General features: G+C 48.4%; 2 protein-coding genes across 3 annotated transcripts in view; one reads left to right on the top strand and one right to left on the bottom strand.

The window, feature by feature from the left end:
- Positions 1-25,680, bottom strand: part of LOC142658374 (uncharacterized) — a 130,459-nt gene that overhangs the window by 21,897 nt on the left and 82,882 nt on the right. The window contains exon 1 of one of the 2 annotated variants that reach the window (XM_075834111.1): positions 16,925-17,031. The exons of the other annotated variant lie outside the window; for it this stretch is intronic. The gene's annotated coding sequence lies outside the window, so the exon portion shown is untranslated. Of the gene's footprint in view, positions 1-16,924; positions 17,032-25,680 lie in introns of those variants that run through there. 2 annotated transcript variants of the gene reach the window in all.
- The window catches only part of LOC142664889 (oocyte zinc finger protein XlCOF7.1-like), a 34,602-nt gene continuing 29,559 nt past the window's right edge, over positions 20,638-25,680 (top strand). Inside the window, exons 1-5 of the mRNA XM_075844346.1 lie at positions 20,638-20,789; positions 21,256-21,423; positions 21,508-21,631; positions 22,785-22,882; positions 23,049-23,217. Coding sequence (XP_075700461.1) covers positions 20,712-20,789; positions 21,256-21,423; positions 21,508-21,631; positions 22,785-22,882; positions 23,049-23,217 — 637 coding nt within the window. The 5' untranslated portion in view covers positions 20,638-20,711. The remainder of the gene's footprint in view (positions 20,790-21,255; positions 21,424-21,507; positions 21,632-22,784; positions 22,883-23,048; positions 23,218-25,680) is intronic.

Here is a 25,680-nt window from a genome sequence, read left to right as displayed (position 1 = left end):
GTGTGATTTTCACGCGCCTCGCACGGACCTATGTTAGTCAAAGGGGCCGTTCAGACTGTCCGTGATTTTCACGCAGCGTATGTCCGCTGCGTAAAACTCACGACATGTCCTATATTTGCCAGTTTTCCGCACATCACGCACCCATTGAAGTCAATGGGTGCGTGAAAACCGCGCACGGCACACGGAAGCACTTTCTTGCATCAGTGTCTCCAAATTCTCATCCATTTCCAGTCCGTCTGTCCATTTTTCATGCGCTGCAGTAGTCAAACCTATGAATGAAAACAGAAAAGCACCACGTGCTTTTCTGTTTACAAACATACAAACAAACAGAGTGTCATAATGATGGCGGATGCGTGAAAATCACGCAGCCACGCATCATACGCTGCTGACGCACGGAGCTGTTATGGACCTTTCGCGCGCGCAACACGCTGCGTTTTTTTGCGCGCGCAACACGCTGCGTTTTTTTGCGCGCGCAAAACCCACATGCTTGTGTGAATCTGGCATTAATGTCAAACGGCACAGCCAATGCTTCCCACTTCTTGCTGCCTCCACCTCAAAAACCCTCTAGAAGTAAGTCTTTCCTCACCCTTTAATAGACAAAAATGCTAGAACATATGCCCTCATCATCTACCGTCTAGACTACTCCACCATCCTCCTCTGTGGATTCCCATCTAACACTATTGCACCCCTCCTACCCATTCTCAACTCTGCTGCAAATCTACCTCTCCCCTCATTCCACCTCTGCGGTCACTGGCTTCACACTCGGGCAAGGTCTCTCCTTCTCTTGTAGCGTGCAGTCTACGCGGGCAGGGTCTACGTCCTTCTGGACCAGTCTGTCGTTCATTAATGTTTATTGCCTCTTCTTACGTACTTAACCCCTTGGACCTGCAGCCAATTTTCATTTTTCCTGTTGTTTTTTGGGTTTCGTTTTTGCGGCGTTCACCATGCGGTAAAAATGACCTGTTACCTTTATTCTCCGGGTCAATACGATTACGACGACACCAAATTTATATATTTATCTTCTACAAGGGAAAAATTAGTTTATTGTGAGACAGAACGTTTTATATTTCCGGTGATTGCGCGGTGTGGGGGGTTTACATTTCCGGTGATTGCGCGGTGTGAGGGGTTTTATATTTCCGGTGACTGCGCGGTGTGAGGGGTTTTATATTTCCGGTGACTGCGCGGTGTGAGGGGTTTTATATTTCCGGTGATTGCGCGGTGTGAGGGGTTTTATATTTCCGGTGATTGCGCGGTGTGAGGGGTTTTATATTTCCGGTGATTGCGCGGTGTGAGGGGTTTTATATTTCCGGTGATTGCGCTGTGTGGGGGGGTTTATATTTCCAGGGATTGCGCTGTGTGGGGGGGGGGGTTATATTTCCGGTGATTGCCCGGTGTGAGGGGTTTTATATTTCCGGTGATTGCGCGGTGTGAGGGGTTTATATTTCCGGTGATTGCGCGGTGTGAGGGGTTTATATTTCCGGTGATTGCGCGGTGTTTATATTTCCGGTGATTGCGCGGTGTGAGGGGTTTATATTTCCGGTGATTGCGCAGTGTGAGGGGTTTATATTTCCGGTGATTGCGCAGTGTGAGGGGTTTATATTTCCGGTGATTGCGCAGTGTGAGGGGTTTATATTTCCGGTGATTGCGCGGTGTGAGGGGTTTATATTTCTGGTGATTGATTGCGCGGTGTGAGGGGGTTTATATTTCCGGTGATTGCGCGGTGTGAGGGGTTTTATATTTCCGGTGATTGCGCGGTGTGGGGGGTTTTATATTTCCGGTGTGAGGGTTTTATATTTCCGGTGATTGCGCGGTCTGAGGGGGTTTATATTTCCGGTGATTGCGCGGTGTGAGGGGTTTTATATTTCCGGTGATTGCGCGGTGTAAGGGGTTTTATATTTCCGGTGATTGAGCGGTGTGAGGAGGTCTTATATTTCCGGTTATTGCGCGGTGTGAGGGGTTTATATTTCCGGTGATTGCGCGGTGTGAGGGGTTTTATATTTCCGGTGATTGCGCGGTGTGAGAGGTTTTATATTTCCGGTGATTGCGAGGTGTGAGGGGTTTTAGATTTCCGGTGATTGCGCGGTGTGAGAGGTTTTATATTTCCGGTGATTGCGCGGTGTGAGGGTTTTAGATTTCCGGTGATTGCGCGGTGTGGGGGGTTTTATATTTCCGGTGATTGCGCGGTGTGAGGGGTTTTATATTTCCGGTGATTGCGCGGTGTGAGGGGGTTTATATTTCCGGGGATTGCGCGGTGTGAGGGTTTTATATTTCCAGTGATTGCGCGGTGTGAGGGGTTTTATATTTCCGGTGATTGCGCGGAGCGAGAGGTTTTAAATTTCCGGTGATTGCGCGGTGTGAGGGGTTTTAGATTTCCGGTGATTGCGCGATGTGAGGGGTTTTAGATTTCCGGTGATTGCGCGGTGTGAGGGGTTTTAGATTTCCGGTGATTGCGCGGTGTGAGGGGTTTATATTTCCGGTGATTGCGCGGTGAGAGGGGTTTTATATTTCCGGTGATTGCGCGGTGCGAGGGGTTTTATATTTCCGGTGATTGCGCGGTGCGAGGGGGTTTATATTTCCGGTGATTGCGCGGTGTGAGGGGTTTATATTTCCGGTGATTGCGCGGTGTGGGGGGTTTTATATTTCCGGTGATTGAGAGGTGTGAGGAGGTTTTATATTTCCGGGGATTGCGCGGTGTGAGGGGGTTTATATTTCCGGTGATTGCGCGGTGTGAGGGGTTTATATTTCCGGTGATTGCGCGGTGTGAGGGGTTTTATATTTCCGGTGATTGCGCGGTGTGAGGGGGGTTATATTTCCGGTGATTGCGAGGCGTGAGGGGTTTTATATTTCCGGTGATTGCGCGGTGTGAGGAGTTTTATATTTCCGGTGATTGCGCGGTGTGAGGAGTTTTATATTTCCGGTGATTGCGCAGTGTGAGGGGTTTTATATTTCCGGTGATTGCGCGGTGTGAGGGGTTTTATATTTCCGGTGATTGCGCGGTGTGGGGGGTTTTATATCTCCGGTGAGTGTGCGTTGTGGGGGGGGGGGGGGGTTATATTTCCGGTGATTGCGCGGTGTGGGGGTATTTATATTTCCGGTGATTGCGCAGTGTGAGGGGTTTATATTTCCGGTGATTGCGCGGTGTGAGGGGTTTATATTTCCGGTGATTGCGCGGTGTGAGGGGGTTTATATTTCCGGTGATTGCGCGGTGTGAGGGGTTTATATTTCCGGTGATTGCGCGGTGTGGGGGGTTTTATATTTCCGGTGTGAGGGTTTTATATTTCCGGTGATTGCGCGGTCTGAGGGGGTTTATATTTCCGGTGATTGCGCGGTGTGAGGGGCTTTATATTTCCGGTGATTGCGCGGTGTGAGGGGTTTTATATTTCCGGTGATTGCGCGGTGTGAGAGGGTTTATATTTCCGGTGATTGCGCGGTGTGAGGGGGTTTATATTTCCGGGGATTGCGCGGTGTGAGGGTTTTATATTTCCAGTGATTGCGCAGTGTGAGGGGTTTTAGATTTCCGGTGATTGCGCGGTGTGAGAGGTCTTATATTTCCGGTGATTGCGCGGTGTGAGGGGTTTATATTTCCGGTGATTGCGCGGTGTGAGGGGTTTTATATTTCCGGTGATTGCGCGGTGTGAGAGGTTTTATATTTCCGGTGATTGCGAGGTGTGAGGGGTTTTAGATTTCCGGTGATTGCGCGGTGTGAGAGGTTTTAGATTTCCGGTGATTGCGCGGTGTGAGGGTTTTAGATTTCCGGTGATTGCGCGGTGTGGGGGGTTTTATATTTCCGGTGATTGCGCGGTGTGAGGGGTTTTATATTTCCGGTGATTGCGCGGTGTGAGGGGGTTTATATTTCCGGGGATTGCGCGGTGTGAGGGTTTTATATTTCCAGTGATTGCGCGGTGTGAGGGGTTTTATATTTCCGGTGATTGCGCGGAGTGAGAGGTTTTATATTTCCGGTGATTGCGCGGTGTGAGGGGTTTTAGATTTCCGGTGATTGCGCGGTGTGAGGGGTTTTAGATTTCCGGTGATTGCGCGATGTGAGGGGTTTTAGATTTCCGGTGATTGCGCGGTGTGAGGGGTTTTAGATTTCCGGTGATTGCGCGGTGTGAGAGGTCTTATATTTCCGGTGATTGCGCGGTGTGAGGGGTTTATATTTCCGGTGATTGCGCGGTGTGAGGGGTTTTATATTTCCGGTGATTGCGCGGTGTGAGAGGTTTTATATTTCCGGTGATTGCGAGGTGTGAGGGGTTTTAGATTTCCGGTGATTGCGCGGTGTGAGAGGTTTTAGATTTCCGGTGATTGCGCGGTGTGAGGGTTTTAGATTTCCGGTGATTGCGCGGTGTGGGGGGTTTTATATTTCCGGTGATTGCGCGGTGTGAGGGGTTTTATATTTCCGGTGATTGCGCGGTGTGAGGGGGTTTATATTTCCGGGGATTGCGCGGTGTGAGGGTTTTATATTTCCAGTGATTGCGCGGTGTGAGGGGTTTTATATTTCCGGTGATTGCGCGGAGTTAGAGGTTTTATATTTCCGGTGATTGCGCAGTGTGAGGGGTTTATATTTCCGGTGATTGCGCGGTGTGAGGGGTTTATATTTCCGGTGATTGCGCGGTGTGAGGGGGTTTATATTTCCGGTGATTGCGCGGTGTGAGGGGTTTATATTTCCGGTGATTGCGCGGTGTGGGGGGTTTTATATTTCCGGTGTGAGGGTTTTATATTTCCGGTGATTGCGCGGTCTGAGGGGGTTTATATTTCCGGTGATTGCGCGGTGTGAGGGGCTTTATATTTCCGGTGATTGCGCGGTGTGAGGGGTTTTATATTTCCGGTGATTGCGCGGTGTGAGAGGGTTTATATTTCCGGTGATTGCGCGGTGTGAGGGGGTTTATATTTCCGGGGATTGCGCGGTGTGAGGGTTTTATATTTCCAGTGATTGCGCAGTGTGAGGGGTTTTAGATTTCCGGTGATTGCGCGGTGTGAGAGGTCTTATATTTCCGGTGATTGCGCGGTGTGAGGGGTTTATATTTCCGGTGATTGCGCGGTGTGAGGGGTTTTATATTTCCGGTGATTGCGCGGTGTGAGAGGTTTTATATTTCCGGTGATTGCGAGGTGTGAGGGGTTTTAGATTTCCGGTGATTGCGCGGTGTGAGAGGTTTTAGATTTCCGGTGATTGCGCGGTGTGAGGGTTTTAGATTTCCGGTGATTGCGCGGTGTGGGGGGTTTTATATTTCCGGTGATTGCGCGGTGTGAGGGGTTTTATATTTCCGGTGATTGCGCGGTGTGAGGGGGTTTATATTTCCGGGGATTGCGCGGTGTGAGGGTTTTATATTTCCAGTGATTGCGCGGTGTGAGGGGTTTTATATTTCCGGTGATTGCGCGGAGTGAGAGGTTTTATATTTCCGGTGATTGCGCGGTGTGAGGGGTTTTAGATTTCCGGTGATTGCGCGGTGTGAGGGGTTTTAGATTTCCGGTGATTGCGCGATGTGAGGGGTTTTAGATTTCCGGTGATTGCGCGGTGTGAGGGGTTTTAGATTTCCGGTGATTGCGCGGTGTGAGAGGTCTTATATTTCCGGTGATTGCGCGGTGTGAGGGGTTTATATTTCCGGTGATTGCGCGGTGTGAGGGGTTTTATATTTCCGGTGATTGCGCGGTGTGAGAGGTTTTATATTTCCGGTGATTGCGAGGTGTGAGGGGTTTTAGATTTCCGGTGATTGCGCGGTGTGAGAGGTTTTAGATTTCCGGTGATTGCGCGGTGTGAGGGTTTTAGATTTCCGGTGATTGCGCGGTGTGGGGGGTTTTATATTTCCGGTGATTGCGCGGTGTGAGGGGTTTTATATTTCCGGTGATTGCGCGGTGTGAGGGGGTTTATATTTCCGGGGATTGCGCGGTGTGAGGGTTTTATATTTCCAGTGATTGCGCGGTGTGAGGGGTTTTATATTTCCGGTGATTGCGCGGAGTTAGAGGTTTTATATTTCCGGTGATTGCGCGGTGTGAGGGGTTTTAGATTTCCGGTGATTGCGCGGTGTGAGGGGTTTTAGATTTCCGGTGATTGCGCGATGTGAGGGGTTTTAGATTTCCGGTGATTGCGCGGTGTGAGGGGTTTTAGATTTCCGGTGATTGAGCGGTGTGAGGAGGTTTTATATTTCCGGTGATTGCGCGGTGTGAGGGGTTTATATTTCCGGTGATTGCGCTGTGTCAGGGGTTTTATATTTCCGGTGATTGCGCGGTGTGAGAGGTTTTATATTTCCGGTGATTGCGCGGTGGGAGGGGTTTTATATTTCCGGTGATTGCGCGGTGCGAGGGGTTTTATATTTCCGGTGATTGCGCGGTGTGAGGGGGTTTATATTTCCGGTGATTGCGCGGTGTGAGGGGTTTATATTTCCGGTGATTGCGCGGTGTGGGGGGTTTTATATTTCCGGTGATTGAGAGGTGTGAGGAGGTTTTATATTTCCGGGGATTGCGCGGTGTGAGGGGGTTTATATTTCCGGTGATTGCGCGGTGTGAGGGGTTTATATTTCCGGTGATTGCGCGGTGTGAGGGGTTTTATATTTCCGGTGATTGCGCGGTGTGAGGGGGGTTATATTTCCGGTGATTGCGAGGCGTGAGGGGTTTTATATTTCCGGTGATTGCGCGGTGTGAGGAGTTTTATATTTCCGGTGATTGCGCGGTGTGAGGAGTTTTATATTTCCGGTGATTGCGCAGTGTGAGGGGTTTTATATTTCCGGTGATTGCGCGGTGTGAGGGGTTTTATATTTCCGGTGATTGCGCGGTGTGGGGGGTTTTATATCTCCGGTGAGTGTGCGTTGTGGGGGGGGGGTTATATTTCCGGTGATTGCGCGGTGTGGGGGTATTTATATTTCCGGTGATTGCGCAGTGTGAGGGGTTTATATTTCCGGTGATTGCGCGGTGTGAGGGGTTTATATTTCCGGTGATTGCGCGGTGTGAGGGGGTTTATATTTCCGGTGATTGCGCGGTGTGAGGGGTTTATATTTCCGGTGATTGCGCGGTGTGGGGGGTTTTATATTTCCGGTGTGAGGGTTTTATATTTCCGGTGATTGCGCGGTCTGAGGGGGTTTATATTTCCGGTGATTGCGCGGTGTGAGGGGTTTTATATTTCCGGTGATTGCGCGGTGTGAGGGGTTTTATATTTCCGGTGATTGCGCGGTGTGAGAGGGTTTATATTTCCGGTGATTGCGCGGTCTGAGGGGGTTTATATTTCCGGTGATTGCGCGGTGTGAGGGGTTTTATATTTCCGGTGATTGCGCGGTGTGAGGGGTTTTATATTTCCGGTGATTGAGCGGTGTGAGGTTTTATATTTCCGGTGATTGCGCGGTGTGAGGGGTTTATACTTCCGGTGATTGCGCGGTGTCAGGGGTTTTATATTTCCGGTGATTGCGCGGTGTGAGGGGTTTTATATTTCTGGTGATTGCGCGGTGTGAGGGGTTTTATATTTCCGGTGATTGCACGGTGTGAGGGGTTTTAGATTTCCGGTCATTGCGCGGTGTGAGGGGATTTATATTTCCGGTGATTGCGCGGTGTGAGGGGTTTTATATTTCCGGTGATTGCGCGGTGTGAGGGGGTTTATATTTCCGGGGATTGCGCGGTGTGAGGGTTTTATATTTCCAGTGATTGCGCAGTGTGAGGGGTTTTAGATTTCCGGTGATTGCGCGGTGTGAGGGGTTTTATATTTCCGGTGATTGCGCGGTGTGAGGGGGGTTATATTTCCGGTGATTGCGAGGCGTGAGGGGTTTTATATTTCCGGTGATTGCGCGGTGTGAGGAGTTTTATATTTCCGGTGATTGCGCGGTGTGAGGAGTTTTATATTTCCGGTGATTGCGCAGTGTGAGGGGTTTTATATTTCCGGTGATTGCGCGGTGTGAGGGGTTTTATATTTCCGGTGATTGCGCGGTGTGGGGGGTTTTATATCTCCGGTGAGTGTGCGTTGTGGGGGGGGGGGGTTATATTTCCGGTGATTGCGCGGTGTGGGGGTATTTATATTTCCGGTGATTGCGCAGTGTGAGGGGTTTATATTTCCGGTGATTGCGCGGTGTGAGGGGTTTATATTTCCGGTGATTGCGCGGTGTGGGGGGTTTTATATTTCCGGTGTGAGGGTTTTATATTTCCGGTGATTGCGCGGTCTGAGGGGGTTTATATTTCCGGTGATTGCGCGGTGTGAGGGGCTTTATATTTCCGGTGATTGCGCGGTGTGAGGGGTTTTATATTTCCGGTGATTGCGCGGTGTGAGAGGGTTTATATTTCCGGTGATTGCGCGGTGTGAGGGGGTTTATATTTCCGGGGATTGCGCGGTGTGAGGGTTTTATATTTCCAGTGATTGCGCAGTGTGAGGGGTTTTAGATTTCCGGTGATTGCGCGGTGTGAGAGGTCTTATATTTCCGGTGATTGCGCGGTGTGAGGGGTTTATATTTCCGGTGATTGCGCGGTGTGAGGGGTTTTATATTTCCGGTGATTGCGCGGTGTGAGAGGTTTTATATTTCCGGTGATTGCGAGGTGTGAGGGGTTTTAGATTTCCGGTGATTGCGCGGTGTGAGAGGTTTTAGATTTCCGGTGATTGCGCGGTGTGAGGGGTTTATATTTCCGGTGATTGCGCGGTGTGAGGGGTTTATATTTCCGGTGATTGCGCGGTGTGGGGGGTTTTATATTTCCGGTGTGAGGGTTTTATATTTCCGGTGATTGCGCGGTCTGAGGGGGTTTATATTTCCGGTGATTGCGCGGTGTGAGGGGCTTTATATTTCCGGTGATTGCGCGGTGTGAGGGGTTTTATATTTCCGGTGATTGCGCGGTGTGAGAGGGTTTATATTTCCGGTGATTGCGCGGTGTGAGGGGGTTTATATTTCCGGGGATTGCGCGGTGTGAGGGTTTTATATTTCCAGTGATTGCGCAGTGTGAGGGGTTTTAGATTTCCGGTGATTGCGCGGTGTGAGAGGTCTTATATTTCCGGTGATTGCGCGGTGTGAGGGGTTTATATTTCCGGTGATTGCGCGGTGTGAGGGGTTTTATATTTCCGGTGATTGCGCGGTGTGAGAGGTTTTATATTTCCGGTGATTGCGAGGTGTGAGGGGTTTTAGATTTCCGGTGATTGCACGGTGTGAGAGGTTTTAGATTTCCGGTGATTGCGCGGTGTGAGGGTTTTAGATTTCCGGTGATTGCGCGGTGTGGGGGGGTTTTATATTTCCGGTGATTGCGCGGTGTGAGGGGTTTTATATTTCCGGTGATTGCGCGGTGTGAGGGGGTTTATATTTCCGGGGATTGCGCGGTGTGAGGGTTTTATATTTCCGGTGATTGCGCGGTGTGAGGGGTTTTATATTTCCGGTGATTGCGCGGAGTGAGAGGTTTTATATTTCCGGTGATTGCGCGGTGTGAGGGGTTTTAGATTTCCGGTGATTGCGCGGTGTGAGGGGTTTTAGATTTCCGGTGATTGCGCGGTGTGAGGGGTTTTAGATTTCCGGTGATTGAGCGGTGTGAGGAGGTTTTATATTTCCGGTGATTGCGCGGTGTGAGGGGTTTATATTTCCGGTGATTGCGCTGTGTCAGGGGTTTTATATTTCCGGTGATTGCGCGGTGTGAGAGGTTTTATATTTCCGGTGATTGCGCGGTGGGAGGGGTTTTATATTTCCGGTGATTGCGCGGTGCGAGGGGTTTTATATTTCCGGTGATTGCGCGGTGTGAGGGGGTTTATATTTCCGGTGATTGCGCGGTGTGAGGGGTTTATATTTCCGGTGATTGCGCGGTGTGGGGGGTTTTATATTTCCGGTGATTGAGAGGTGTGAGGAGGTTTTATATTTCCGGGGATTGCGCGGTGTGAGGGGGTTTATATTTACGGTGATTGCGCGGTGTGAGGGGTTTATATTTCCGGTGATTGCGCGGTGTGAGGGGTTTTATATTTCCGGTGATTGCGCGGTGTGAGGGGGGTTATATTTCCGGTGATTGCGAGGCGTGAGGGGTTTTATATTTCCGGTGATTGCGCGGAGTGAGAGGTTTTATATTTCCGGTGATTGCGCGGTGTGAGGGGTTTTAGATTTCCGGTGATTGCGCGGTGTGAGGGGTTTTAGATTTCCGGTGATTGAGCGGTGTGAGGTTTTATATTTCCGGTGATTGCGCGGTGTGAGGGGTTTATATTTCCGGTGATTGCGCTGTGTCAGGGGTTTTATATTTCCGGTGATTGCGCGGTGTGAGAGGTTTTATATTTCCGGTGATTGCGCGGTGGGAGGGGTTTTATATTTCCGGTGATTGCGCGGTGCGAGGGGTTTTATATTTCCGGTGATTGCGCGGTGTGAGGGGGTTTATATTTCCGGTGATTGCGCGGTGTGAGGGGTTTATATTTCCGGTGATTGCGCGGTGTGGGGGGTTTTATATTTCCGGTGATTGAGAGGTGTGAGGAGGTTTTATATTTCCGGGGATTGCGCGGTGTGAGGGGGTTTATATTTCCGGTGATTGCGCGGTGTGAGGGGTTTATATTTCCGGTGATTGCGCGGTGTGAGGGGTTTTATATTTCCGGTGATTGCGCGGTGTGAGGGGGGTTATATTTCCGGTGATTGCGAGGCGTGAGGGGTTTTATATTTCCGGTGATTGCGCGGTGTGAGGAGTTTTATATTTCCGGTGATTGCGCGGTGTGAGGAGTTTTATATTTCCGGTGATTGCGCAGTGTGAGGGGTTTTATATTTCCGGGAATTGCGCGGTGTGAGGGGGTTTATATTTCCGGGGATTGCGCGGAGTGAGAGGTTTTATATTTCCGGTGATTGCGCGGTGTGAGCGGTTTTAGATTTCCGGTGATTGCGCGGTGTGAGGGGTTTTAGATTTCCGGTGATTGCGCGATGTGAGGGGTTTTAGATTTCCGGTGATTGCGCGGTTTGAGGGGTTTTATATTTCCGGTGATTGCGCGTTGTGAGGGGTTTTATAATTCCGGTGATTGCACGGTGTGAGGGGGTTTATATTTCCGGGGATTGCGCGGTGTGAGGATTTTATATTTCCAGTGATTGCGCGGTGTGAGGGGTTTTATATTTCCGGTGATTGCGCAGTGTGAGGGGTTTTATATTTCCGGTGATTGCGCGGTGTGAGGGGGTTTATATTTCCGGTGATTGCGCGGTGTGAGGGGGTTTATATTTCCGGTGATTGCGCGGTGTGAGGGGTTTATATTTCCGGTGATTGCGCGGTGTGAGGGGTTTTATATTTCCGGTGATTGCGCGGTGTGAGGGGGGGTTATATTTCCGGTGATTGCGAGGTGTGAGGGGTTTTATATTTCCGGTGATTGCGCGGTGTGAGGGGTTTTATATTTCCGGTGATTGCACGGTGTGAGGGGTTTTAGATTTACGGTGATTGCGCGGTGTGAGGGGATTTATATTTCCGGTGATTGCGCGGTGTGAGGGGTTTTATATTTCCGGTGATTGCGCGGTCTGAGGGGTTTTAGATCTCCGGTGATTGCGCGGTGTGAGGGGTTTTATATTTCCGGTGATTGCGCGGTGTGAGGGTTTTAGATTTCCGGTGATTGCGCGGTGTGAGGGGTTTTATATTTCCGGTGATTGCGCAGTGTGAGGGGGTTTATATTTCCGGTGATTGCGCGGTGTGAGAGGTTTTATATTTCCGGTGATTGCGCGGTGTGAGAGGTTTTATATTTCCGGTGATTGCGCGGTGTGAGGGGTTTTATATTTCCGGTGATTGCGCAGTGTGAGAGGTTTTATATTTCCGGTGATTGCGCGGTGTGAGGGGTTTTATATTTCCAGTGATTGCGCGGTGTGAGGGGTTTTATATTTCCGGTGATTGCGCGGTGTGAGGGGTTATATATTTCCGGTGATTGCGCGGTGTGAGGGGGTTTATATTTCCGGTGATTGCGCGGTGTGAGGGGTTTATATTTCCGGTGATTGCGCGGTGTGAGGGGGTTTATATTTCCAGTGATTGCGCGGTGTGAGGGGTTTGTATTTCCAGTGATTGCGCGGTGTGGGGAGTTTTATATTTCCGGTGATTGCGCGGTGTGAGGGGTTTTATATTTCCGGTGATTGCGCGGTGTGAGGGGGGTTATATTTCCAGTGATTGCGAGGTGTGAGGGGTTTTATATTTCCGGTGATTGCGCGGTGTGAGGGGTTTTATATTTCCGGTGATTGCGCGGTGTGAGGGGTTTTATATTTCCGGTGATTGCGCGGTGTGGGGGGTTTAATATCTCCGGTGAGTGTGCAGTGTAATGGGGGGGGGTTATATTTCCGGTGATTGCGCGGTGTGAGGGGTTTTATATTTCCGGTGATTGCGCGGTGTGAGGGGTTTTATATTTCCGGTGATTGCGCGGTGTGAGGGGTTTTATATTTCCGGTGATTGCGCGGTGTGGGGGGTTTTATATCTCCGGTGAGTGTGCGGTGTGGGGGGGGGTTATATTTCCGGTGATTGCGCGGTGTGGGGGTATTTATATTTCCGGTGATTGTGCGGTGTGGGGGGTTTTATATTTCCGGTGATTGTGCGGTGTGAGGGGTTTTATATTTCCGGTGATTGCGCGGTGTGAGGGGTTTTATATTTCCGGTGATTGCGCGGTGTGAGGGGTTTATATTTCCGGTGATTGCGCGGTGTGAGAGGTTTTAGATTTCCGGTGATTGCGGAGGTGTGAGGGGTTTTAGATTTCCGGTGATTGCGCGGTGTGAGGGGTTTTAGATTTCCGGTGATTGCGCGGTGTGAGGGGTTTTAGATTTCCGGTGATTGCGCGGTGTGAGGGGTTTTAGATTTCCGGTGATTGCGCGGTGTGAGGGGTTTTATATTTCCGGTGATTGCGCGGTGTGAGGGGTTTTATATTTCCGGTGATTGCGCGGTGTGAGGGGTTTTAGATTTCCGGTGATTGCGCAGTGTGAGAGGTTTTATATTTCCGGTGATTGCGCGGTGTGGGGGGTTTATATTTCCAGTGATTGCGCGGTGTGGGGGGTTTATATTTCCGGTGATTGCGCGGTGTGAGGGGTTTTATATTTCCGGTGATTGCGCGGTGTGAGGGGTTTATATTTCCGGTGATTGCACAGTGTGGGGGGTTTTATATTTCCAGTGATTGCGCGGTGTGAGGGGGTTTATATTTCCGGTGATTGCGCGGTGTGAGGAGTTTATATTTCCAGTGATTGCGTGGTGTGAGGAGTTTATATTTCCAGTGATTGCGTGGTGTGAGGAGTTTATATTTCCAGTGATTGCGTGGTGTGAGGGGTTTATATTTCCGGTGATTGCACAGTGTGGGGGGTTTTATATTTCCAGTGATTGCGCGGTGTGAGGGGGTTTATATTTCCGGTGATTGCGCGGTGTGAGGAGTTTATATTTCCAGTGATTGCGTGGTGTGAGGGGTTTATATTTCCAGTGATTGCGCGGTGTGAGGGGGTTTATATTCCCGGTGATTGCGCGGTGTGAGAGGTTTTATATTTCCGGTGATTGCGCGGTGTGAGGGGTTTTATATTTCCGGTGATTGCGCGGTGTGAGGGGTTTATATTTCCGGTGATTGCGCGGTGTGAGGGGTTTATATTTCCGGTGATTGCGCGGTGTGGGGGGGGGTTTATATTTCCGGTGATTGCGCAGTGTGAGGGGTTTATATTTCCGGTGATTGCGCGGTGTGAGGGGTTTATATTTCCGGTGATTGCACGGTGTGGGGGGTTTATATTTCCGGTGATTGCGCGGTGTGGGGGGGGGTTTATATTTCCGGTGAGTGCGCGGTGTGAGGGGTTTTATATTTCCGGTGATTGCGCGGTGTGAGGGGTTTATATTTCCGGTGATTGCGCGGTGTGAGGGGTTTATATTTCCGGTGATTGCGCGGTGTGAGGGGTTTTATATTTCCGGTGATTGCACGGTGTGGGGGGGTTATATTTCCGGTAATTGCGCGGTGTGAGGGGTTTATATTTCCGGTGATTGCGCGGTGTGAGGGGTTTTATATTTCCGGTGATTGCGCGGTGTGAGGGGTTTATATTTCTGGTGATTGCGCGGTGTGAGGAGTTTTATATTTCCGGTGATTGCGCAGTGTGAGGGGTTTTATATTTCCGGGTGATTGCGCGGTGTGAGGGGTTTTATATTTCCGGTGATTGCGCGGTGTGGGGGGTTTTATATTTCCGGTGATTGCGCGGTGTGAGGGGTTTTATATTTCCGGTGATTGCGCGGTGTGAGGGGTTTTATATTTCCGGTGATTGCGCGGTGTGAGGGGTTTTATATTTCCGGTGATTGCGTGGTGTGAGGGGTTTATATTTCCGGTGATTGCGCGGTGTGAGGGGTTTATATTTCCGGTGATTGCGCGGTGTGAGGGGTTTATATTTCCGGTGATTGCGCGGTGTGAGGGGTTTATATTTCCGGTGATTGCGCGGTGTGAGGGGTTTATATTTCTGGTGATTGCGCGGTGTGAGGGGTTTATATTTCCGGTGATTGAGCGGTGTGGGGGGTTTTCTATTTCCGGTGATTGCGCGGTGTGAGGGGGTTTATATTTCCGGTGATTGCGCGGTGTGAGGGGGTTTATATTTCCGGTGATTGCGCGGTGTGAGGGGTTTATATTTCCGGTGATTGCGCGGTGTGAGGGGTTTATATTTCCGGTGATTGCGCGGTGTGAGGGGTTTATATTTCCGGTGATTGCGCGGTGTGAGGGGTTTATATTTCCGGTGATTGCGCAGTGTGGGGGGTTTTATATTTCCGGTGATTGCGCAGTGTGGGGGGTTTTATATTTCCGGTGATTGCGCGGTGTGAGGGGTTTATATTTCCGGTGATTGCGCGGTGTGAGGGGTTTATATTTCCGGTGATTGCGCGGTGTGGGGGGTTTATATTTCCGGTGATTGCGCGGTGTGAGGGTTTTATATTTCCGGTGATTGCGCGGTGTGAGGGGTTTATATTTCCGGTGATTGCGCGGTGTGGGGGGGTTTTATATTTCCGGTGATTGCGCGGTGTGGGGGGTTTTATATTTCCGGTGATTGCGCGGTGTGGGGGGTTTTATATTTCCGGTGATTGCGCGGTGTGAGGGGGTTTATATTTCCGGTGATTGCGCAGTGTGAGGGGTTTTATATTTCCAGTGATTGCGCGGTGTGAGGGGTTTATATTTCCGGTAATTGCGCGGTGTGAGGGGTTTATATTTCCGGTGATTGCGCAGTGTGGGGGGTTTTATATTTCCGATGATTGCGCGGTGTGAGGGGGTTTATATTTCCGGTGATTGCGCGGTGTGGGGGGGGATTATATTTCCGGTGATTGCGCGGTGTGAGTGGTTTATATTTCCGGTGATTGCGCGGTGTGAGGGGTTTATATTTCCGGTGATTGCGCGGTGTGGGGGGTTTTATATTTCCGGTGATTGCGCGGTGTGAGGGGTTTTATATTTCCGGTGATTGCGCGGTGTGTGGGGTTTTATATTTCCGGTGATTGCGCGGTGTGAGGGGGTTTATATTTCCGGTGATTGCGCGGTGTGAGGGGTTTTATATTTCCGGTGATTGCGCGGTGTGAGGGGTTTATATTTCCGGTGATTGCGCGGTGTGAGGGGTTTTATATTTCCGGTGATTGCGCGGTGTGAGGGGTTTTATATTTCCGGTGATTGCGCGGTGTGAGGGGTTTATATTTCCGGTGATTGCTTGGTGTGAGGGGTTTATATTTCCGGTGATTGCGCGGTGTGAGGGGTTTATATTTCCGGTGATTGCGCGGTGTGGGGGGGTTTTATATTTCCGGTGATTGCGCGGTGTGAGGGGTTTTATATTTCCGGTGATTGCGCGGTGTGAGGGGTTTATATTTCCGGTGATTGCGCGGTGTGAGGGGTTTATATTTCCGGTGATTGCGCGGTGTGAGGGGTTTATATTTCCGGTGATTGCGCGGTGTGAGGGGTTTATATTTCCGGTGATTGCGCGGTGTGGAGGGGTTTTATATTTCCGGTGATTGCGCGGTGTGAGGGGGTTTTATATTTCCAGTGATTGTGCGGTGTGAGGGGGTTTATATTTCCGGTGATTGCGCGGTGTGAGGGGTTTATATTTCCGGTGATTGCGCGGTGTGAGGGGTTTATATTTCCGGTGATTGCGCGGTGTGGGGGGTTTTATATTTCCGGTGATTGCGCGGTGTGGGGGGTTTTATATTTCCGGTGATTGCGCGGTGTGAGGGGTTTCATATTTCCGGTGATTGCTCGGTGTGAGGGGTTTATATTTCCGGTGATTGCGCAGTGTGGGGGGTTTTATATTTCCGGTGATTGCGCGGTGTGAGGGGTTTTATATTTCCGGTGATTGCGCGGTGTGAGGGGTTTTGTGGGACGAGCTGTAGATGTTGGTGACATTTTGGGTGCATATGACTTTTTATTCCAGACGTTGGAGAAGCGCGGCGACCAAAAACAGCGACGTTCACATGTGAATTATTTCTGCGGTTTAAATAACTTGATATTTTAATTATTTGGAGTACAACGGATGTGGCGATTACGTTACTTATTTTTAATGCTTACATCATGTTTTGTAAAAATAAAAAAAACTTATTACAATGGTAACCGGTCGGCATCGCGCAATTTCGTCGGACAGAGGAAGCTGCTATCTCTAAGGCAGAGTTCACACGTTGCGGATGTGTCGCAGATTTTGTTGCAGTTTAGACGCAGATCTCACCCTTTTGCATTGCAAAGTGTAAAATCTGCGCTGAAAATCTGCGTCAAATCCGCCACGTGTGAACTCAGCCTTACTGATCAGACGCTGCGGTCGCTATTGACCACAGCATCTGAGGGGTTAAACGGCCGGGATTGAGCGTTCCCCAATGTTGGTGGTTGCCGGCGGCTGTCAGTAGTCGTGTACGGTGCAGGCTCCGCTCCTTTTAGTGTGACGACGCACGACCTACATAATACTATAGCTCTGATATCACCAAGTGATAGATTCTGTATTTCATATTACAGCGATTAAAATAAATAATAATAATTACCAACACTTTGCCAAACAAAAACGCACCAAAACCGGACAGAAATGACCTCATGTAACCTTACCTTACTAACGCATCATGGGAAATCTCCTGACTGATAACAGAGAGAACAATAAACAACAGCGGTGACCGGAAGTCATGTACACCCGCCCAGCGCTGCTCTCTACCTCATACACGGCAACAGCTAAAGGACCTGTGGTGACGTCACCACCATGTGACCGGGACAGAACTCCGCCCTCCTGTCACGTGATCATCACTTTATGCAGCGTAGGAACTCCACCCACTCACATGGGCCACGCGATCATCATCACTTCGCAACATTGCACAGGAGCCCCGTCTCCCAATGTCACGTGATCATCATCATAGGTTCTTCTACCATCGCTCAATATTACCACTTCTAAGCTCCTCCCCCTAATGCAGCGGTCACGTGATCTTGATATCACAGGTCCTTCATCCAACACTACCTTCTATTGCTGAGCTCCACCCCTTATGCCCCGGTCACGTGGTGGGGACGTCATCAGAGGTCCTTCAGCTATTGCCGTGTATGAGGCAGAGAGCAGCGCTGGTCGGGTGTTCTCTCTGTTATCAGTCACCCCTGTATGAGTGTGTATACAGAGAGCTGTCAATCATTGAGTGACCCCGCCCACTGGACTCCTAGCCGGGATTTAACCCCTCTAGTGCCGGCCTCTTTGGGGTAAGTGGTTATTTCTGGTCTTTGTAGTGGTCGGGTGGTTTGTGGGACGAGTCGTGTTTTGTAATGACATAATATTCGGGACATACAACTTATTCACTGACTTTTATACGTTTCTTGTTAATGTCGTTCACCGTGCGGTTTAAGGGAATGTTCACACGTAGCGAATACGACCCACAACACGCAAGGAAATCACACGAATATTCACCCCAAATGGTGGACGTATAATCCTCCCGAATATCTACTACAGAAATACAAGGCCGATCCCCCCCTCTCCGAGCGTTACCATAGCAACACGTCCCTGCTCTCCCGGCTGTGTCCAGGGGACCCCTATAATGACATGTGACCTCTCCGGCCTGTGATTGGCTGCAGGGGTCACATGACGCCTTCTGTTTTATATATGTGTGACCTGCAGCGTTGCTGTGAACACGCGGTGGAGCCGCAGAGGATTCTGGGAACAATGGCGTTTGTTGCGGAACTTGACTTTCTCATTGAATTTAATGGGGAAATTCTGCAACAAATGCGCAGCGAATCCGTGGTATAAATGCGATATCCTGCGTGTCTATAATCCGCACCGCAGGTTAACCCCTTCACCACCAGGCCAGGTTCTGGTTTGGTTTTTCCCTCCTTTTCTTCTCAGAGACAGAACATTTTTATTTTTCCGTGGATGGAGCGGAGTGAGGCATTGTTGTTTTTCGTGGGGGTGAGCTACAGGTTTTTTGGTTTTTTTTTGCGGCGTTCACCGTGCGGGTAAATAACATTATATTGTGATGGTTCTGACTTTTACGGATGCGGTGATACCAGTTATGTTTCGTATTTTTCTTTTTTTTTTTACATTATTTTAGAGAAAAATTAGAAAAGGTTCTTTCTTTGAGGTTTTTTTTTAAATATTATTTTCAGGTTTTTTTGTACATATTGAAACACTTTTAATTTGACTATTTTTTACAAGTCTTATTACTCCCCTGGGGGACGTGAACTAGTGATGATCAGATCGCTGGTACGATACACTGTAGTAATAATGTATCGCAATATGTCGTGATTAAAGGGTTATTCCCATCTGGCCACTTTTTTTTTGCCCTGCACATGCATGATCAGAAATAACCCTATTGAACTTCTCCACTCCGATTTCCTACCAGGATTTGATCCTCAATCTTCTTTTCCTGCTGCTTGTGAAGATGAACGCTGTGACACACGTGCTGCAGGAACCATCTCAAACACAAACGAAACCCTTTACGCCTCGTGCACACTTCCGACACAGTTTTCACGGCCGTTTGTGACGGATCCGTGTGCCCGTTTTAGCGGCCATGTGCACTCCGTGTTTCCATTTCCGAGCGCCGAGCATGGTACTGTCCAGGGTGCTGAAAGAGTTAATGGGCTGCACTGATCGGCGGTAACTCTTTCAGCACCCTGGACAGTACATGCTCGGCGCTCGGAAAATACAATTTTAATGTAATAAAAAAAAAAAAATAATAAGTTCATACTTACATTCCTCCTGTCCGGCCTCCTGGGATGACGTTTCATCCCATGTCACTGCTGCAGCCAATCACAGGCTGTAGTGGCGGTCACGCAAGTCTGGATGACGTCAGAAGGCCGGCCTCCAGGGATGACACTTCATCCCATGTGACTACCTCTGCAGCCAATCACAGGCTGCAGCGGCCTCTGCAGCCAATCACAGGCAGCCGTGTCATACAGGAAGGTCGGACTGGAGGAAGAAGAGGGGCTCGTCACCAAGACAACGACTGCTTTTTATTTTATTTTTAATCATCAGCCTCTTTTCTCTATCAGTGATTGATAGAGACAAGTGGCTGCCGAGTAGTGTAATATTTCTGTAATGTATTTCTGCCCGCCCGGCGGTTGCTAGGCAACGGCTCCGTCACACACGGACGGCACACGGATGCCTTCCATGTGCCTTCAGTTTTTTTGACGGCCCCATTGACTTGCATGGGCCTGTCGGTCACGGAGTCTCGGACCAAAGTAGGACATGCTCTACCTTTGTTCGGAACGGAGCCATCAAAAAAACTGAAGTGTGCATGGCCCCAATGAAATGAATGGGTCAGGGTGCTAGCCGTCAGAAAAACGGCATGGAGTGGGCATGGGGCCTTACATATAGAGATAACAGAGCTTTGTATAAGGGCCCTACAGCTGCCTGAGGAGTTTAGAAACATTAGAAGGCTCCAGGGCTTCTGCGTATACCCGGGAGCCGTCCTATTCACTTTCATTAGAGCAGGAGAGAGGCGGCCGGGCTGGGAGCCACTGCACATGCTCAATGTGCACTCCAGCGAACCCGGCCAGCGTAATAGGGAAATACACAGTGCGAGCTGCGCGTGGCCACCGCTACAAGACCGCAGCGGTGGCCGTAACTATTGGAAACCATTGACAAACAAAGCAAAAGACATGGGGTGGACCGGATGGATTATCTTTTGAATTCCACAAAACGTTTAAAAAAAAGGTATTGACAAATATGTCTATATTTCCATATGCAACGACTTAAACTAGGATCATTAAAATCGGACTACACCTTTAATCTTAAGGGGTTAATAGGAGTTGAAAGATGGCAGACCTTCACTACCCCCCATGCTGCCATGACAACCATCCATACCATGTGATCACCTGAGAGATGTGCCACAAATGTCTGATATATGGGGGTCCCACCTCTATGTGGAGAACGGGGGTCCCCCGACCCGCCTGGTGAGGTGATGACCACATCCAGGTGGAGAATGAATGGAGAGGTGACCACACATGTGCACGACTCTCTCCATTCACTTGTATAGGAGTTCCAGAAACAGCCGAGCACGGCCAGAGGTGGAGAATGAATGGAGAGGTGACCACACATGTGCACGACTCTCTCCATTCACTTGTATAGGAGGTCCAGAAACAGCCGAGCACGGCCAGAGGTGGAGCCGCATCTATCAGACATTTCTGGCATATCCTGGGTAGAGTTGTTCGTGTTGGGAATACCCCTTTATTCCATGTGGTGACGGCTCTGAGAAGATGTTTCTCTCAATGATCAATAAGTGAGGTTCTGTATGTCACACATGATGTTGTCCCCTGTATGATTTCCATCTTCTCCTTTCTTCATAAAGACGTCTGCAGTACTAGATCCTCCAGTTTTCTCATCTTCTCCTCCACAACGTTCCTTCTCCTGAATGACCCACCAAGGATGGACAAGGACAGGAATGAGATGAGCAGAAGAATATTAGACTTCACCTTGGAGATCATCTACCTGTTGAGCGGAGAGGTAAACTTTTCTACATTATAGAACAAGTCACACATAGGAAAGGGACAACACATAATAGGAAGAATCCAGTGTCCTGTATAACAGCGTCCAGACCTTCCAAGTGACGTCAAGAAGCTGAAGATCAGCCACCAATATGGTCAGTTATGTGTCATGTCACCAATGCAGCAATAGTAATGTTGTAGAGCAATGAGAATGACCAGGAACCAGGAGGATCAGGATGACCTCTATATAGAAACATAGGAGATGACGGCAGGAGGAGAGCACATGGTCCATCTAGCCCCCCTAATATTATTTCCTTTTTAGTTTTGGCCTCGTTCTATTTTCTCAATGTCTTTTTGTAGGTGAGGTCTCCAGTATTACAAATGTGGGGTCACTAGAGGTCTATACAGCGGGGTCACAATCTCCCTCTTCCTACTGAGGGGGGAATACTGTGTTCAGTTCTCTAAGTGTCTCTCTCCATACACAGGAGTACACAATAGTGAAGAAGACATCGGGTGACTGTACGACTCCCATCATCCATGAGTCAGGAGGATGGAGCAGTAGTCCCATCACAGAGCCTCCCCCTCACTCCCGGATACATGAGAAGAAGATCTTAGACCTGATCTACAAGATGACGGAGCTGCTGACTGGAGAGGTGACACTGCTGGGAATGCTGGGAAATTCTACAGTAACAGCACTGGAGGTGTCTGGGTGATGACTGTATCATTGTGTGTGTCAGGTTCCTATAAGGTGTCAGGATGTCACTGTATATTTCTCCATGGAGGAGTGGGAGTATCTAGAAGGACACAAGGATCTGTACGAGGAGGGCTTGATGGAGAACTGCCGGCCGCGCATATCACAAGGTAAGAAGATATATATATAGGTATGTGATACCTGAGCTCCCATCAGGCTGTAGTCCGTGCTTCCTGCTGCTCATAACTACATTAGAGTTCACATTACATTGTACAGCGCTGGCGGACATTCTGGATACAGGAGCCATGGAGACGAGCAGGTCGCTCTGTCTCCTAATACAGAGTTATGGGCAGCCGGCAGCGCGGATGATGGGCAGTCTGTGCTGTAGTCAGAAGTAAACCTGATAATACGAGTCCTTTTAGAAAGACGATTATCGGCACACTCCGGCAGTATAATAGTTTTCTATATAATGTCAGTATAATCGGAGGTTCTCTTTAATATTACAAGTTATGGGTACTATACTCTGGAGATGGGACGGTGATCCAGGGATTTATTGTGATTTCCACATTTGGAGTCGGGGAGGAGTTTTTTCCCCTAATGAGACAATTGTCATCCACCTCATGGGGGGGTTTTGTCTTCCTCTGGATCAACACGGTCGGATTATAGGTTGGACTTGATGGACTTGTGTCTTTTTTCATCCTTATTAACTATGTAACACAGAATGTATGGAGCTAAATTTACCACTAATATAAAGTACAACGTGTTCTGAAAAACAATCTCACAAAGACTTGGATAAGTAAAAGCTTAATCCCACTTATGCTATTTACACCTTTTTGTAGGCAATTTTTTATTTTTTCATAAAATATTTGATTTAGTTTTTTTCATTTGACTTTAATTAAACATTTTAAAAATAAAATAAAAAGTCAATATAAAAACAATGTTTAATCACCAAAATATATATTAACATAAAAACCTTTAAAGGAAAATATTGTCTACAGAGGTGTACACAGCCTCTAAGAGGCAAAAAAGCAGGCGATGCCTTGACAATTTTTTGGTTGGTAGGGAACTCTCAAAATAGGGGCGCCCTGTGTCCAGCTATTTTCATGTGTATCTGCGTCCACAGAAGGCAGATACAGTTAAATACTATGGCGGAGCAGGAGCCGTTGATGCCCCACCTTTCACTGTGGTTAGCCTGTCTACTTTAGGCCTGCGGCTTACGAGGTGCAGGAACATCGACACAGGAAGTGAGGACCTCAACATTGTGTGTGATATATAGACAGATATACAGTAGTCATGTATTCAGTGACTGTGTGTTTCCTACAGATGAATCCAGTAGGAGAAATCCACCAGAGAGATGTCCCAGTCCTCTGTATTCCCAGGACTGTCCAGAGGAGAATCACAATGTCCCAGAGAATCATCAGGTAGATGAAGCTGATCCCTATACCAGATCTATATAGGGAGGTGTGGAGCTTTTTGGTCCTCGGGTCATAGATGTGGTCATAGATTTTGGTGGTTTCTTATGTTGATCTGTTAGATTCTTCGCACTCTCTGCTGTATTGTACTGAATTGTTACATATGTGAAATCAGGGGGAAGATCTGACTAATATTAAAGCGGAGGATGAAGCAGAAGAAGAGCAGATGAGGGGCGATCAACCGTGGAAGAGTGAAGCGGAGGATGAAGCAGAACAGTGGGTGAGGGGCGATCAACCGTGTAAGAGTGAAGTGGAGGAGGAAATTCCAGGAGGTGTTACCACAGGTCAGTAATAATGAATTTAGAAAGTGAATTGGGAGGTTTGTTAAGGTGGGGTTCCTCCTTCGTTCTACATTACAGTAACACGTCAGACAATGTGTTATACATAGTGCAGGACCTGAGGGAGATGTGACTGCACATAGAAGTTCTCTACAATGTGTTCTATGAATCTGGTCATCCACCGGCATTAGTATTAGATTTTTGGGGGCACCAGCTGTGATTAACAACTGCACTAACAGTCGGGATCTGAGAAAACTCAGTTTATCCTCATATAGGGCATGTGTCATCAGAAAATTACCTGTTGTTTAAATCAAGATTTTTGTTAAACATATTTTTAATGATTTTTTTGGTGACGTTTTTTTTAATTATTTTGTATGTCATTATCTAGATTAAAAATTCGAAAATCTTGCAGATTTCCCTCTGGCCACGGAGTCTCATAATAGACTGATCCTTCCTGTCCTGTAGAGATCACTTCTCAGCATACATCACACTATGATCACAGGCAGAATTACATTGACAAGTAACACCTATAATAAATAAATAAATATATATATATATATACACATACATACATACACAGGATCCCCCATCTATAATAAACTGATCCTTCCTGTTCTGTAGAGAACTCTTCTCATCATACATCTCATCATCACAGACAGGATTACAATGACAGGTAACACCAATATATAGATAACACAGGATCCACCATCCATAATATACTGACCTTTCCTGTTCTGTAGAGATTATTTCTCATCATACATCTCATTATCATCACAGGCAGGATTACACCTAACAGATACGGCTTTGGTCACATCTGCGTTTGGACTCAATTTATAAGTTCCGTCTGAGCTTTCCGTCAGGGGAACCCACGAACGGAACCATAGGTTTCCGTTTGCATCACCATTGATTTCAATGGTAACGGATCCGGGGCAAATGGTTTTCGTTTGTCACCGTTGTTTAAGGGTTTCGGCATTTTGACGTAATCAATACCGTAGTCTACTGCGCTATTCATTCCGTCAAAACTACGAAACCCTTAAACAATGGTGACAAACGGAAACCATTTTCACCGGATCCGACACTATTGAAATCAATGGTGATGCAAATAGAAACCTATGTTTTCCGTTTGTATTAGTCAGGGTTCCATTAATGGGTTCCCCTGACAGAAAGCTCAGACGAAACCCTTGAACGGAGCCCTCACGCAGATATGAACGAAGCCTAACACCTTTATATAGATAACTCAGGATCCACCATTTTTTCAGTTACTTATATAGCGCCAACATATTACTCACCATTGACCATAGGTGAAGGACACCGCTCCCCTCCCACCCCTCCCTGCACAATAACCTCTGCACGAGTCACAGAGCACGCCTAGAAATCTGTCCTGTAGAAGTCAATGGCTCCGCTCCAGACTACTGTTTCCTACCTGTCATTTACAGCGAGATCTCGTGAGATTACACTTGCTCTGCTGTAAGTACTAAACAAACGTTAACAAAGTTCAGGGATTGTGAATAGACATCCCGTCCTGGCTGGAAGGAATGACTATTCACTGTCTACACACTTCAGTAACGTTAATGTGTCAGTATAAGACAGGACATAGCGAACAACACAGTGTCACTATGCGCTGACTAAATGAATGGAGAGAAGTGTATGACGCTGATTGGTCAGCGTCACACACTCCTCTGTACAACGCCCACTTGGTCTAAAGTAAAAACATGCCCACTTGGGCATTAAGAAACTAATTAGCATAAAGCTAAAATCGCTCCTAACGTGGTGAAAATAGATAGTTTTTCTAAATATAAAGCACTGCTGTCACCTACATTATAGCGCCAATCTCCTTATGTAGGAGATAGGGCACTTATAATGTGGTGACAGAGTCTCTTTAATATCAGCCAGTTCTCTCATGACAGGTCTGAGCGCTTTCTCTATGATCTTCTGTAGACTCAAAGAGGAAACGGAGACCATTGATGATGCACTAGGAGGCACCTCACCGTCAATGTTGCTTTCAGCATCTGAGGTTTCAGATTGTTCCCCAATTTGCCTGTTGTGTTTAGCTCCTGTAGCCGCTTTTCGCGGTGAGTATTTTTGTAGGTACTTGTCCATATCCGGCTGCAATTTCCCTGGTTTAGATGTAGTTTGGGGGTCCACAAACTTTGCCGGACAAATTTTCCCCATTTTTTGCAACTCAAATACAATAGAAGAGCCGGGTGCAATATGTGCTCACATCAGCGCACTAGATCACATAGTAAGTATATGGGCTACCCGCATCCAGCATAGCAGGGACTGCAGGAAAGTGTTACAGGTAGACTGGGGTAACTGGTACTCTATCTTCCTGCGGCTTTCTGGCGGTCCTGGGCTATATGAAGGCGATCGGCATTAGGCAATGTAATACAGACCTGCTGGGCCAAATCCAAGATGGCGGCCGCAGTATGAAACCGCCGTTTTCCTCAACAGAAGGATTATCCTACTATG

Source organism: Rhinoderma darwinii, chromosome 1, assembly GCF_050947455.1.
Source record: "Rhinoderma darwinii isolate aRhiDar2 chromosome 1, aRhiDar2.hap1, whole genome shotgun sequence".
Taxonomy (NCBI): Eukaryota; Metazoa; Chordata; class Amphibia; order Anura; family Rhinodermatidae; genus Rhinoderma; species Rhinoderma darwinii.
This window is presented reverse-complemented; position numbering and strand designations above follow the sequence as displayed.